This window comes from Panthera tigris, chromosome A2 (assembly GCF_018350195.1).
Source record: "Panthera tigris isolate Pti1 chromosome A2, P.tigris_Pti1_mat1.1, whole genome shotgun sequence".
Taxonomy (NCBI): Eukaryota; Metazoa; Chordata; class Mammalia; order Carnivora; family Felidae; genus Panthera; species Panthera tigris.
In genome coordinates this window covers 100,132,718-100,149,197 of record NC_056661.1, presented here as the reverse complement: position 1 = coordinate 100,149,197, position 16,480 = coordinate 100,132,718, and the positions used below count along the sequence as shown (strand labels likewise).

The 16,480-nt window shown below is 40.2% G+C and overlaps 1 protein-coding gene across 1 annotated transcript in view; it reads left to right on the top strand.

Annotated features, from left to right (window-relative positions):
* The window catches only part of COL28A1 (collagen type XXVIII alpha 1 chain), a 174,730-nt gene that overhangs the window by 108,040 nt on the left and 50,210 nt on the right, over positions 1–16,480 (top strand). The window contains exon 27 of the mRNA XM_007076679.2: positions 3,660–3,728. Within this exon, the coding sequence (XP_007076741.2) occupies positions 3,660–3,728 (69 nt within the window). The remainder of the gene's footprint in view (positions 1–3,659; positions 3,729–16,480) is intronic.

Genomic DNA, 16,480 nt, shown 5'->3' with positions numbered 1-16,480 from the left:
ATGACCAAGATGCACAGAAATGAATGAGAGCCCCATTATCAGAGAGCAAAGGGAAAAGGCTCTATGAGTCAAAGATTTTTCTGAGGATCCCAGAATTACCACGATTCTTAGTTTATCCTTTTTTGTCCATCAACTTCATTCTGGCAGTAGGCGATTTCTTAACTTTATGGATCACTTGATATGGATGAAGACATTCCCAAGATGTTAGTAGTTGTTATCACTGGGTGGTGGAAAGAGGGGTCCATTTTTCCTTCTTCATTGTTATCTTTATTTCTGTTTTTAGTTTTAGTTTTTGTTTGTTATTTTCTTCACGTGAGCAGGTGTTCCTCTTACGATCAGAAAATAAATAAATAAACAAAGCTTTTGCCTGTAGTGGGAAGAAAAAAAAGACTGACTTGTACCGTAACTTATGTTCATCCAGCCTTGCTCAAAGTTTATTCCATCAAATGTTAATTTGGGAACTTCTGGAATAAGCAAAGTTAAACTAATCTCTCTATTGTGGGACTTTTTAGAGGCTTTAATATATTCATATAGGCATACCTTGGAGACACTGAGGGTTCATTTCCAGACCACCATAATAAAGCAAGTACCACACTAAAGAGAGTCAAATGAATTTTTTGGCTTCCCAGTGCATATAAAACCATTATCTTCTAGTCTGTTAAGGGTGCAATAGCAGTATGTCTAAAAAAGCCCAATGAATATACCTTAATTAAAAATGCTTTATGGCTAAAGATGCTAACCATCCTCTGAGCTTTCAGTGAGTTGTAATCATTTTGCTGGTAGAGGGTCTTACTTCCATGTTAAAGGTCGCTGGCTGACGAAGATGGGGGTTGCTGCAGGTTGTGGTGGTTGTGACAATTTCTTAAAATAAGACAACGATGAAGTTTGCCGCATTGATTGACTTTTCCTTTCACAAACGATTTCTTTGTAACACGCGTTAGATAGCATTTTACCCAGAATAGATCTTCTTCCAAAATTGGAGTTGTCTTCTCAAATGCTGCCACTGCTTTATCAACTAAGTTTATGCAATATTCTAAATTCTTTGTTTTCATTTCAGTAATTCTTCACATTTCCTACAACAAAATGTATTTCCTCTTTTTTTTTTAAATGTTTATCTGTTTTGAGAGAGAGAGACAGTGCACAAGCAGGGGAGGTGCAGCAATAGAGGGAGAGAGAGAATCCCCAAAAGCTCTGCATTGTCAGCTCAGAGCCTGGCTCAGGCCTCACACTCAAGAATCCCGAGACCATGACCTGAGCTGAAGTTAGTCACTTAACTGACTGAGCTACTCAGGTGCTCCACAAAATGTATTTCTTCTTTTTTTTTTAATGTTTATTTATTTTTGAGAGAGAGAGAGAAAGAGAGAACACGCATGAGTGGGGGAGGGGCAGAGAGAGATGGAGACACAGAATCTGAAGCAGGCTCCAGGCTCAGAGCCTGATGTGGGCATGAACCCATCCACTGGAAGATCATGACCTGAGCCGAAGTCGGGCTCTTAACTCACTGAGCCACCCAGGCACCCCTGTATTTCTTAAATAAGACTTAAAAGTCAAAATTACTCCCTGATCCATGAGCTGCAGAATGGATGTTGTGTTAGCAGGCATGAACACAACACGACTTTCATTGTCTGTCTCCATCAGTTGCTCTTGGGTGACCACATGCACTGTCAATATTTTGAAAGGGATCTTTTTTCTTTTTTTTTTTTTCCTCAGCAGTAAACCTCAACAGTAGGTTTGAAATATTCAGTAAATCGTGTTGCAAACAGTGTCATTCGGGCATTATTGTTCTCCTTACAGAGCATAAGCCAAGTGGATTTAGCATAATTCTTAAGAGCCCTAGGATTTTAAAAATGGTAAATGATAACTGGCTTCAACTTCAGGTCACCAGCTGCATCAGCCCCTAATATTCTTGTGTCTCAGGGAATAGGGATGCCTGAGGAGAGGGAGAGAGACAGGAGAATGTCCCCATTGCTGGAGCAGTCAGAACACATACAATGTTTATAGATTAAGTTCGCTGTCTTATATGGGTGTGGTTCGTGCCCCCCCCCCCCCCCCGCACGAATTACGATAGTAACACCAAAGATCACTGATCAGGGGCACCTCAATGGCTCAGTCGGTTAAGCCTCTGATTCTTGATTTCAGCTCAGGTCATGAGTTCATGGTCCTGAGATCTAGCCCTGTGTTGGGCTCTGCACTGTGTGTGGAGCCTGCTTAAGATTTTCTCTCCCTCTCTCTCTCTGCTCCTTGCTTATGCACATGCTCTCTCTCCCTCTCTCTTTTCATCTCATTTATGCACATGCGTGCTCTCTCTCTCAGAAAACAAATAGAATTTCTTAATAAGTGGGAGACAGCACAGATCCTGCTCGGGATTCTCTCTCTGCCCCTCCCTAGCTTGTTCTTCCCCCTGCCCCCCAAGATAAAAAAAAAATCAACTTAAAAAAAAGATCACTGCTCAGAGATCACCATAACAAATATAATAATAATGAAAAAGTTTGAAATATTGTGAGAATTACCAAAACGTGACAGAGACAGGAAGTTAGCAAATGCTATTGCAATAATGGCACGGATAGACTTGCCTGACACAGGGTTGCCACAAACCTTCAATCTGTAAAAGATGCAGTGCCTGGGAAGCACAACAGCGAAGCACGATAAAACAAGGTATGCCTGTATGCACTAGGGATCTCCAAGGAGAGGCACACACCGTGGGATAGAACATTTTCCAATCTCATTTGACCACAGAAGACTTTCCCCAAGAAGCGTGGGGTTAACTTGTGCTGCAGAATGCACACACTGGGCAATGCTACACTTTCTGCTTCATTTGCAGATTTTCTTAAAAGTTCGATACTGTATCACTCAGCAATCAAAAAGAATGAAATCTTGCCATTTGCTGCTACGCGGATGGAACTGGAGGGTGTTATGCTAAGTGAAATCAGTCAGTCAGAGAAAGACAAATATCATATGACTTCACTCATATGAGGGCTTTAAGAGACAAAACAGATGAACATAAAGGAAGGGAAACAAAAATAATATAAAAACAGGGAGGGGGACAAAACAGAAGAGACTCATAAATATGGAGAACAAACTGAGGGTTACGGGAGGGGTTGTGGGAGGGGTATGGGCTAAATGGGTAAGGGGCATTAAGGAATCTACTCCTGAAATCATTGTTTCACTATATGCTAACTAATTTGGGTGTAAATAAAATTAAAAAAAAAAAAAGTTTGATACTGATCCACTGAACCTTTCACTGCAAGCCTGGTGAATAGCACTCCATGTTGAAATGGAACAACACATTGGAGGCTACACAGAATTATGTGTGAGCAGGCTTCACACCCCTGGTGTTCTAGGGGTTGGTGGTAGGTTCAACCAGAGGAGCCCAAGCAGACAAGGTGACTGGGACAACACTCTTCTTCGGTCAAGCAGCCCTGCCTTGCCTCTTTACTTACATTTGGATTATGTGTAAGATTTCCACAAAGGATTCTGTGGCTTAAAATTTTTGGAAAAACACTGCTTTATAAAAAATATGATCTAGCTTGTGGGGTGCACAGATGCAGGTCCTGATAGGACTGAAGGAAGGAAGGAAGAAGGAAGACAAGAGCAGAGATACATTGTTTCTTCCTAAATCTCCTCATGCTTCTCTTTGGTTTCTCTTCATCTTCCAACAGGGAAATATTGGGCAGAAAGGCCTGCCTGGCCCTCCTGGCCCCCCTGGCTACGGATTACAAGGAATTAAAGTAAGTGGATGTGATTGCACGAGAGTCATCTCTCAATTCGCCAGAACGATGAGAAAAGAGGTTATGGATAATATAAAAACATGACTATAATGAAATGAATTTAATATAAGCTTAGCGGGTAAAATTACCTCCAGTACGTTAGAGACACAATCCAGAAGTGTATAAATGGTGTAAGTACATTAGTTTTCATGAACACTAGACATTACATAAATTGCTTGGTGAAATTTCTAACTGTTACAGTAGGTTTGTTGTTCTTGCTGGTCTCTGAGCTGAGTGGAGAATTTATGCCCAGCTGTGTGTTCTCTCTCTCTCTCTTACCTTCCTCAACTGTATCTTCCATTCTTAGCCTAAGATTTCCTAGTCTTAGCTCACAGTGGAACTGCCTGGGGAACTTCATGAATAATACTGACAACCTACCCCAGAAGAATGAAATCTGAATCTCTCGGGGTAGTGCTTGAATACTGTGGGCTTAAAAGCCCCCCAGGTGATTCTCCTGAGCATCTGGGGTGAGAACCGTGGCTCTCAGCCCTGAGGCTGTGTTATTGGAATCCACAGCCACCTATATTCTGCTGTATTTCTGTCTCAGCAGCAATAAGCCTATCCAGCAAAGTGAAACTCCCAGGGTGCCCCATGTCTCAGCAGACAAAATTTGGCATCTAATGGTTGCTATGTAATTTCAAACAATTTCCTTTTCTACATCTCCTATGTTGATTTATTATTTTTAATTTTTGTTTTTTACTCATTCACATTGTATTTTCTCCCCAAAAAACTTCTATTGTTTTTACCACAGTTAAACTTTGAGTAATTCATCCCCTGCATAGTTGGTATTGACTCTTAAAAATTGAAACGTTCAAAATAAACTGTTTCTCAAATAGGATTTCTTGGGCTGCCTGGGTGGCTCAGTCAGTTAAACACCCAACTCCTGGTTTCCACTCAGGTTATGATGCCAGAGTTGTGGGATCGAGCCCTGCATCGGGCTCTGTGCTGAGCGTGGAGCCTGCTTAAGATTCTCTCTCCCTCTCCCTCTGCCCATTCCCTGCTTGTGTGCCCTCTCTCTCTCTCTCAAAAAAAAAAGGCAACAAAATAAAAACAGAAAACAAATAGAATTTCTTAGCAAGTAGGAGACAGTGGGAGCTTCAAATAATAATTGTGAAATCCAGTGTTGAGAAAATAAACTGCCTACTCCTGTGTAAAGAGTGAGGTTTGTCAGAAGCAAAACTCACTGAATCTGTGTTAAATCTTTCTATCTCTCTCCCAATGTCTGGGGCTTCCATGTCAGGTCTTTTCAGTAACAGTTGCTCGTCTGTGGGGCTGAGTATCCAAGGGAAGGCCTGACAGTTAACATGTTGCTGATATTTTACTAGCACTGGAAGATACAGCAAAAAACTGCTTCCTTGTAAACAACATCACTCTCATACTTAATCTTAAAATTCTACAGTTAAAAGATAGTAACGCTCTATAGATACCTTTGCATGGGTTTGTTTAAGCAATGAACCCACGTTCGATCACTGGTCTTTCCACCAACAGGAGCTCCATTCACATGTGCTGTTAGTTCCTTATTGCCACCGTGTTAAATCTGGTGCCAGTTTTTCTTTTTTATTATCCAGGAAATACTTCCTTATTCAACAAGGAGTGACCTGGGTTGCACTTAGTGCTCACAAACCCTACTGAGGTGCCCTGCCTTCCTTACCACTTGTCTTTTATTATGCCCTCCACGTTATGCTATGTTCAAAGTCCATCTTGAGTGAATCTCTGATACCGTGAAGCCTATCACGATAGAGAAAGAACCAAAATTAAAACTGTCACATATCCAGGGCTAGCAGAAATGAGATAAACTCTGAGGACTGTGGCCTGATACTACTTGGCAGTGAACCCTGACCAAGGTGGCCTCATAGAACCTCTCTAGACATATTGGATTGCCTGGCATCCTGTTGGCAACAGGGCAAGCCTATTTTACTCAGGACTGCCACCTCATTTTCTTGATCCTGGGTTATACCATCATGGAAAAAAGGGAGGGAACTGGTGTTCCTCCAAGTTATTTTAGGGCTATGTGGTGAGTAAAATATCATTTATGTTCATTTGTTGACCCATTTCCCACCTCTTTCTAAAACCCATTTGAATTAGTAAAACTCACTTCTGCTGGTAAGTCTTTGATGGAAGCCCTTGTTGCTGGTAACATTTAACATTGGGGTATGATCTATGCCCGTCTCTCATACTGTCCCAACCACAGGGAAAATAGGGATTGGGTTACAATCACAGAGGTATTTGCTCCAACACCCACCTAACTTTGTTGCTAAATATTTTTCTAAGTTTATTTATTTGTTTCGAGAGAGAGAGAGAGAGAGAGAAAAAGAGAGAGTGAAGGGGTGGGGCAGAGAGAGAGAGAGAGAGAGAGAGCGAGAGAGAATCCCAAGCTGGCTATGTGCTATCAGGGCAGAGCCCTACATGGGGTTCAATCTCAGGAACCATGAGATCATGACTTGAGCCGAAATCCCGCATCAGACATTTAACTGACTGAGCCACCCAGAGGACCCTGTTGCCAAAATATTGTGTCTCAGTCAGTCACTCATCAACCAACCAACCAACCAACCAATACTGATTGAACACCATCTGTGTCAGGCAAATAAGTTAAGTGCAATATAAAATGATGACTGAAAAGACAGGAATTTAGTCCTGATAAAGTTTACAGGCTATAAAATAATCACACTCTGAACTCCAGAGAGTATGCAAGGACAGTACATGGAGTAAATTGGGCTTAGAGTAGTGCACAGTAATGAGTTTAGTCTTCACCCTAAGAGTAATTGAAAGTCAGGGAAGGATGACATGATCAGAGAGGTATTAGCAAAGACTCACTCTGTCTACCATCTGTAGACTGGATGTGCACGACTATGAGGAATGTGGGCCCTCCCCTTCCCATACCCCTATGTATTCTCCTGATTTTCCATATGAAAGAGTGTGACCTTCTGGTAACCCTCTCTTCCTGCCTTTCCTGAAGCTCTGGGACCATATAGGGCTGTTGCCATGGCAGCCTTGGTCCTGGGAAACATGAAAACCTGATGGGCTCACTCCCCGTGGGCACCCGGGCAGCCTCCTGCAGTTTCTCTGCAGTCCTCACTGTGACTCAGCTGGCTCTGCATTGCAAAGAATCTCTGGCTCCTTCAGGGACTTCATTGCTTTCTCTCAACTACAAATGTCTATTGATTGAATGGGTGAATCTGGGAGCGTGGCTTCTTGGCTTTGGTCTTTCAGGTTCATGGCATAGACCAGGAGTTTATGTTATTCCACCATCTTGTTCCACTGTGAACACTGACCGTTTCCCTAAATATGGACTATATATATGCCGGTAATCCTCCAGATTAAGTCAGGAGGGAGGAGAAATGGGCTGGGGTCTTAAGGGATTCCATGATATGTCAACCATCCAACCTCCTAGAGTCCAGGAGGGATGTAATGAGAGTGTGGGCCAGTTTTCCTCTCTCCATCTTTGTTGAAGTCAGTTCCAGTGTCCTGATCAGCTCTGACATTCCTGTAGTGCTTTTTCTCAGAGAATCAATCGGTATTTATAAAAATAAGATTCCTAGTGGCCCTCCTTGATTTCAGGAGTTTCTGAGGTAGATTTGTGGACTGGTATCTACTATAATTCCTGCTGGACATAAACCCTTCACTCATTTAAAAAAAATATGCTTCTATGGCATTAACTTCCATTCTGCATTTAAGCCTGAGCATGACTGATCCAACCCTGGCCGAGGGAACTCTCCCTGCAGTTAGGCTGTGACACAGGAAGGGCTGATATTTAGGCCCAGCCAGTGTGAAAAATAGCCTCAATGACATGCTAGGGGAATCTAGTGAACATTATCTGGCAGAAATCCCAATATCTCCGAAGCTGATAAATAGTGATGACGGAAGTGGTCACATGGTTATAGAGTTAAAGGATTAACCTCTAAGACAACTGGAGCCCAGAAATGGAGGGAAACTCCATCCAAATGATCTCCCCCCTCTACCTATAGTCTGACCTCAAAGCATGATGGGAAGAAAATGAGCTTGAGAGAGAGCTACACAGACCGTGGGCTGAATCTTGCTAGTTGTGTAAGCTTGGATAAATCCTTGAACCTCAGTTTCTTCATCTTTAGAATGGAGATAAGACAGCCTATTTTACAAGGCATTGTGAAGATAAAATTGCACAAAGGGCCCAGGACACAGTACTGAGTACTCAATCAGAGGTTGGCTATGGAGTCAACAGATTTGAATCATGGCTTCCTCAGTCTGGCAACCTGGCCTCAGTTTTCATATCTGAATAATGGAGATAATAATAGTACAATTGCCTAAAATATCATAAAGAAGAGATGGAATTAAATGAGAGTGTATGTATAACACATTTAACACAGGACTCGGCACATAGTTATATAGGCAACAAATATTTATAGTTAGTCACATTATTATTCCTTCCCTGCTTCCCTCTCTTTCCACTAGTCCCTTTTCTATTTTCCAGGATGAAGGCTCAGAATTCTGGCATTCAAATGATTTCATGCTCTACAACATAAAATCTTGGTTGTGTGACTTAGTATGGGCCTGGCTCCATTATCCCAAAAGGAATAACGGCTCAAAAACAGTAGAGCTCACATACAGTATGTTTGCTCACATAACAGGCCAAGGTAGGTGTTCCTTTTTGGTGGACAATTTTCTTTCATTTAGAATTTGAGAGAACCTCATCTGCCATTGATGCTTCCTCCACGTGCTGGGCTTCTTTACCACTTATTCCCAGCAGGCAGATAGGGACAGTGTGAAAGAGGCACACTTGCTTCTTCAAAGTCTTGGGCAGGTGTTGACATATATCACCTCTGCCCCCATTCTACTGGCTGGAATTAGTGTCGTGGAAAGGCAGTATAGCTATGTGACCAGGAAGAAGAACCACAGGTTTGGTGAAGAGCTAGCATTAACGCCACACATAATTTAACCCACCTCTAGTAAGAATGGCAAACTTAAAGTGATTTGTTGTTCTGAAGTATATTGGTGCTTCCAGAAGCAAACACAAGATAAGAGTAGTCTCCATGGCAACTTCCAGAACGGCTAGTTGCTATCCTGATAGTGTGAGACTCTGTTACCTGGGCTTACAAAGACTGAGTTTGGCTTCATCATTCTTTTATCCTAACTTGAAAAGAAAACCTTAGAACCTTGATATCTTCTTACTTATTTCACGCGGCATCAGGAGCACCAGCGGATGATTTAGAAATTTGTCTTGAGAAGACAGGCCGAGTATTAGCCACAGAGCTGGAGGAGGCTTGAGGTTTGGAGGGACCAGGAGAGGAACAGGAAATGCTCATTCCTATCTGTGACAAAGGCAGGGTGAGAGGACAAGAGCCACCTGGAACCTGGCAGCACAGCTGTGGTTCAAAGTCTAGAGAGAGATGACATCAGAGGAGGGAGGCAGACCTGGCATGAAGAGGAAGAGCCAGACAGGAATAAAGAGAAGCCAGCAATTGGGCTCATGTGGGGAATGAGGAGAGGGTCAGTGTCCTAGGGGATTACTCAGGATGCTGATAGCATCTGAGACCAGCATGGGTGTGGTGGTAGGTGAGTCAGCTCAGCTCTCAGAGACAGCGGGGGAACAGTCAGAAAGAAAATGGCTTTACCCTCCAAAGCCCTCTGATTTAGAAATTCAGGTTAGGACCCAGAGCTTTCTAAGATTCTTTGTTCAATGTTTAGGGTTAATGTCACTTCTTAGGTAGATTTTTGTTTGTTTCACCTGCATTAAAGTAACGGTGGTTCTATAAACTCCAAGAGCCCTTTTAACTGCAAGTATTTTTGCCACCTTCTGGGATCCTTTCACCAGAAAGGCTAAAGCTTCAAAGACTGAGCATACATGGAGTGGTGGACATCTCACAGAGAGCCCCACAGCCTTCTCTTTGGCTCCTACCTATGACCTGATCAGTTTCAAAGCGTTTCCAGAATCCATTTGACTAGATTTTTGGTTAGAGTGGACCTATTACAGCATGGAAAATTACCCCCACTTAAGGGTCAAATAGAAATGATTTATTTGTTGAAATTGACTTAAGGGGGAAAAAGTCAGGGGTAGATTTGGTATACACCAAGTTGCAAATGCCTGCAGAAAGGTTAAGAGTCATTGACATTAGGAAGATTTCCTAGTCTTCTAAACTCGTAACCATGTGTATGATAGCGTTAATACGATTAAGAGAGAAATATATGCGCACACATGGTTTAATACAATGACTTTCTGGTGTTTCAACCTAAAGTTTTCTTTGTCCTTCGTGACTACAAAGAGCAGCATCAAAACTAAAACACAAACCAGCCCTGGCAATAGTGGAATCACTGCATTCAACCTGAACACACCTTAAAAATTAAACTGAAACAATAAGGAATATAGTTAACAGCATAACATAGATTATATGTGTGCTTATGCCACAAACCATCTTCGAATTAGCTTCTGATACTTTTCCCATATTGTGATCTTCTAATTCCCACAATGATTCCTCTACATCGAAAGGAGTCATCAGAACCACGTGACAGGTACCTTAAAATAGTTCAGCATTTTGGGATTACACCTGCCAAAGTGCTTCTGGTGGGAAGTGCTGTGGCTGAAAGTTGATCCTGGTAATCAAAAGCCACAAACCTGTTTTTCAGACATGGAAGGCATCCTTTTATACCTGTATTATACCTTTATACCTTTTACTATTTTTTAAACTAAATTAAAAACAATTACATGGGTTATAAACCCAAACCAATAGCACTGCACTCACAGTATTCTCTACATAGGTTGTACAGGTGAGGGAAAGCTTACATTCATCAACCGGCACTGGCTCTGAGACCATCTGCATTTCTCACTGCTTCATGCTTTCATTTTCCTCCTGTGCCAAGTGGTTTTCATTCCTTCAAGCCAGTTAGGAAAAAGGATGGCTTTTTTTTTTTTTTATTTCTCAATCTGAATCTGAAGATATGGTAGGCTGTTTTCCCTTCTCAATCTCATCATTACATTTCCAATGAAAATAGTCTATTCCCCAGATCAGAACTGGAATGGAGATTTTAGGCTCTTAATTTAGTGGACTTGAGTCATCATTATCAGCTTATATTTGTTCTCTATTTACTGTGGATACAGCCTTTTGCAATGGCTAGTGACGGTCTCGGAAGTCCGCTTGACTTCTATCACACTCCTCACACTGCCATGAACCCCAAAGGGAAAACTAATTTTTTAAGTCACTTTTTCCAAAGATAATGGTGTCCTGCCCCAAGCTTTACTATGGTTTCCCCAATTCCCAAAGAGAAGTCAAAAGACTAAAGACTTGGTAATAAAGATAACACAATGTTCAATGCCATGTGCTAATACTGAATATTAAAAAAAAAAAAAAAGATTTGTTATCACCAAATATTTGAAAATTATGTGAAAGATTTCATTTGAGCAGTTATATACTAAAAGTACTTATACTCTAATAGTACCTCATTTTTAAGTATGGTGAGCATGCTGCCATTTTATTTATTTATTTATTTATTTTTAATTTTATAATTATGTTTCTTTATTTATGAGAGGCAGAGAAAGACAGAGCACGAGTGGGAGAGAGGCAGAGTGAGAGGGAGACACAGAATCCGAAGTAGGCTCCAGGCTCTGAGCTGTCAGCACAGAGCCCGATGTGGGGCTTGAACCCACGAACCACTAGATCATGACCTGAGCTGAAGCTGGATGCTCAACCTACTGAGCCACCCAGGCGCCCTGGCATGCTGCCATTTTAAATTATTCTGACTTTTTTCTTCCTCCCTTTGTGTCTCCTCCCCCACCCCCTCCTCTTCCTACCCATCCATTCATGTCTATTTAATATATTAAGACATAAATATTATATATTTAATTCCTTTTCATTCTTGTAACAGATATTGTCCGTATAAAACCTAGTTGAATGAAGGACATGGATAAATTAACTCTTTGCTGTTGCCATCTTTATAGCACATGAATTTCACTGTTGAAAATTTACAAAAGGTATTTTATTTTTTTTCCCACCCATCAATGCTTGGTTAGAAGTAAATTACTAGTATATATTTTTCCCCTTCTTTCAGCAGGGAAAGAGGCAACTTTATTCTTCAGGAATATTGAGCTCAGGAAGGGAACTAAGGCCGTATTACATTCTTCATATTCCATGGGTGATACACAGACATGCTAAGTAATGTACCAAGGTCACTCACCCCTGCTCTTCCTCCTCCCTGAAGGAATTATAGTAACCAAGTCAAGGTAGGTGTCAGAAAGAGGAAAATGATCAGTTTGAGATTTTCAGAGTTAAATGCTATGCAAAATTTTTATTTGCATCTTGAAATTAAAAGTTGGCCCTTCAAGGAGCTCTTGGGTGGCTCAGTCAGGTAAGCGTCTGACTTCAGCTCAGGTCATGATCTCACGGTTCATGAGTGTGAGGCCCGCGGTGGACTCTATGCTGACAGTATGGAGCCTGCTTAGGACTCTCTCTGTCTCCCTCTCTCTCTTTCTGCCCTTCCTCCACTAGTGTGTTCTGTCTCTCTCAAAATAAATAAAAAAAAAGAGAGAGAGAGAGAGAAATATTAAAAAGCACTTCTGTTTCCCTGAGTGCAGTTCTGTCAAAAGCCAAGGATTGGATTTAGTGAACTTTTGTTATCAATGACCAGGCCTAAAACTAGGAATTATGGCAGACTCTGGGCTGGTACGTGTAGCTGCGGGGGGAGGCTATAATAACTGCTATACCCCCACACACTCAAAGTCTTATCAAGTCCCTTCCTGTGTGGCTGGTTGAGGACATATGCTTTTGTACTGCAAACCTCTGTGACAGGTCCGTGAGTGCCAACTGGTCTGTAGTCAAAACTTTATTACGCTTTTACAAACACCTTAAGAACTTTACAGTTATTGGTTTCTTATTATCAGCACCTTTGCTTATCTAGTTGCAAATATGACTTCTCATTTCAAATATAAGATGTCAGAGGAAATGAGGTAAATTACCTGTTTGAGATCAGAGAAGCTCTAACAAAGCCATGAGTATGGAGTTTATGGGTATTTGTGGCTCAAACTGAAGGCGATAAAAACAGCCCCAGAATAATCTTCCTTTCAGCCTACAGCAAATTCTTCAAATCAGCAATTCTTCAAAACTGCTTCTCACATCATAAGGCTGGGAATCATGGGCCCAACGGGAGTGCATTGTGCCCTAGGAAAGTGAAATTGAGCGAGAAGAGCAAGGAGTATTGAAATGGAGAGAAACAGGCAGAACACTTGCCTGAATCAGAGAGAGGGAATTAGGAGGGAAAAGGAGAAAGGGAAATACAAGAAAGAATCAAAAACTGGCTATGATGACTTTTTTAGGATACTAGGGGTAGTAATGCTTTTGACTTCAAAGCCTCTAATACCTGAAATTAATGTAGTTACTGTTTCTTGGTTAAATTTTCCTGATGTTCTACTCTTATCCTTTTATTTCCACCTTTTTGTATCCTTTTATTTTATGTTTCTTTTAGACAATATATATTTGGATTTTTTTTAAAGTTTTTTAATTTATTTTGAGAGGGGGGAAGAGCACAGAGAGAGAGAAAGGGAGAGAGAGAGAGAGAGAAAGGGAGAGAGAGAATCCCAAGCAGGCTCCCCACTCTCTCTGCAGGGCCTGATGGGGGGCTTGAATTCACAGACCATGAGATCATGACCTGAGTCAACATCAAGTCACACGCTTAACCAACTGACTGAGCCACCCAGGTGCCTCCATGTATTTGGATTTTTAAAAGTCCAGTCTGGCAACATTTGTCTTTTGCCAGGAGCATTTTTAGTTCAGTTACATTTAATATAATTAGTGAACTTTAATTTATTTCTACCATCTAATTTTGGATTATTTGTCCCCCCTTGTTCTATGTTCCTTTTTAAAAACCTTTTCTTCCCCCTTTTTTAAGGTTTACTCCTTTTTGACTATTGTATTTTCCTTTTACTTGTTTGGAATTTACTCATTTTTCTCTTTTTCAATATTTACTCTTAAAAATATTCACATTTATCTTATGAAATACCCATATTAACTTTTTGGGTACTACAATAACTTAGAATACTTTAATTCTATTTACCTCTACCCTATCATTATTGTTTCATGTTTTAATTAATTTTCAATCCCTCGGGTCATTTTTGCTTAATCACTGTTTATTCAGACTTGTCTGCATATGTACTCCTTTCTACCTCTTTAATCCATCTTTCATCTCAGACTGGAACCACTGTCCTTCTGCCTGAGGTGGATTCTTCAGCATTTCCTTGGTAGAGAACTGCTAGAGTAAACTCTCCATTTGGTTGCCTGAAACTACATTTATTTCTCCTTAATCTCTTCTTAAAAGATGTTTTTCTGAGGATAGAATTCTAGGCACACAGCTTTTCCTCTCAGTGCAGGGAAGATTTTCTCATCAGTTGGTCCCCACTCTTGTTCTTGAGAAGTTACCCATCATTTTAACTATTCCTTAGGTGATAATTTGTCCTTGTCTCTGTGACTTTTAATGGTTTCTCTTCTTATTGGGTGTTAGGCAGTTTCACTATGATGTATCTAGCTGTAGGTTCTTTTTTTATGTGTCTTAATCTTTATTTGTTAGAATTTTTAATTTTGTGGGCTAGTATTTTTTTTTAATCATTTCTGGGAGACTCTCATCATCCCATTCTCAATCATTCTGTAACTTTGTCCCATTTTATTGTTTTCGTAGCACTATCACCATCCGAAAATATTTGGTTTTTTTTCCTGTTTATTATCTGTCTTCTTTTGGTTAACAACAACAACAAGACAACAACTCTTTGAGAGCAGGGACTTTGTTTCTTCATATCTAAATTCCCAGTACCCAGCAGAATGTATGGCATACAGTAAACACTTAATAAATATTTGTTTAATGAATGAACAAAGTAATGAATAATTGAATGGATATATGAAAGTTATATAGTAAATAGTGGTAAAGTTCCACCTGTAACCATATTATTGACCCACAAAATGATTCATTTATATATACTTTAATTCAATAAACAACTACTGAATTCCATTATTAAGAGAACTCTAAACTTGTGAAATGATAAATTCTTTTTTAAATCCTAATGTTTAATAGTGGGAGTACCTTACCCTTGCGGGTTGGTATACTTGATTGGCCTAATAGATAGAAGTTTATTTGAAATGCTGGATTTGGCTTTCTTGAAAGTAGATCTTTGTGACAAAATTATCTATTACCACAGTGCAACAGGATCACAGTGAATTCTATCCATGTAAACATATGTGTTTGTTACAAATGGGCCTGAGGTGTTATATCTGGTGATTCTTTTGTACACTCAAGCATTCTGTCTAGTGGTAATCAGAGCATATATTTAATAAATTCATAATTGATCTAGGTCCTATTTTAAAGACTCTCATTAATAGATTAAGGAGATAAGCAGGAGGAAACTTAATCCATCATTACCTGTCACCAGACCAGACAACCATGGCAATATCATTACACTTCCCATGGTCCTCTTAAGTTCATAACCAAGTTAGAATTAAATGAGACACCCAGTATCATCCAGTTATATTTTCACAACTTTACCAGGAAGTAATTTTTACCAAGAAGTTTTAGCCTTAAAAATGGACAGATTTTCCTATGAGTTCATATTTGTAGAGATGACATTTCAAGAATACTAATATAATTCATTATCAATTCCTATTCATCAGTGTAGAGACAGTGAGCTTTTTTATAGGACTATTTATTGGCATATGCAATTATGCCTTTAAATAGTAGCTCTTGAAGTTCCAAGGAGAGAAGAGATTTTTAATTTATTAGAATACTAGCCTTCTGAAAATTCTCCTATTGGCTTCTGTTGGTATTGAAAAATGAAATCTGATGAGTCAATAGTTCCCATTGTGATTATTATGCCAATTTTAGAAATAATAAATCTTCCACAGACCTCCATCTGTCCTTTCTTCTTAAATTACCTTACTATGATAATTTCATGAAGTAAACATACTTGCTGTGTTTTTCTGCTACATATATACTTAAATAATAGTGCGCGCGCACACACACACACACACACACACACACACACACACACTTTGCCAGGATTGAGATGAGTAATGCTAATATGTCCTTCAAATAGGATATGTTTTTGTTCTGTATATAAGGGAAATAACTTTATATGTGAGTTTTAAAAATCAGATCTTCTTTCTGCTCAAAATCAAGGATATTGCCTCCAATATTTAGTCTCAGCTAGTTATACAAAATTTTATTTTGGCAATTCATTCAAAAAGTATTTATTGAGCATATTTAAATATGCCAGGCTGTGTTATAGGTGGTAGGGGTATATCATGAGCAAAGAAACAAAGATGCTTGACTCATGGAAATTGCATTCTATTGGCAATAAACATAATAAGTAAGTTATCTGGTATATTTGAAGATGAAAGCTGATATGGGAAAGAAAGGGAAAGCAGGGTAAGGGGATGTGATGAAGTTTTAAGTGGAATGAAATCATGAGAAGGTAACATCTGAGCAAAGATCTGAAGGAGGGAGTCTTGTATTTCTGATGGAAGAGCATCCCAGGCAGAGAGAAGAGCTTGTGCAAGGGCCCTGTGGTCTCAGGAAGGTGCCTGGCAGGTTCAAAAGAAGAGAGAAGGGATCTGTGTGGCTGGAGATGAGGTCAGGAAGGTAACAGCAGGAGGGTCAGGGCGGGGGGGGGGGCAGTCCATGTCTAGCCAGATAGGCCCTTGTAAGGGCTTTGGCTCGTACTCAGAGTGAAGTGGGGAGCTGTTTCTGGGTTTTTAACCAACACTTTGATT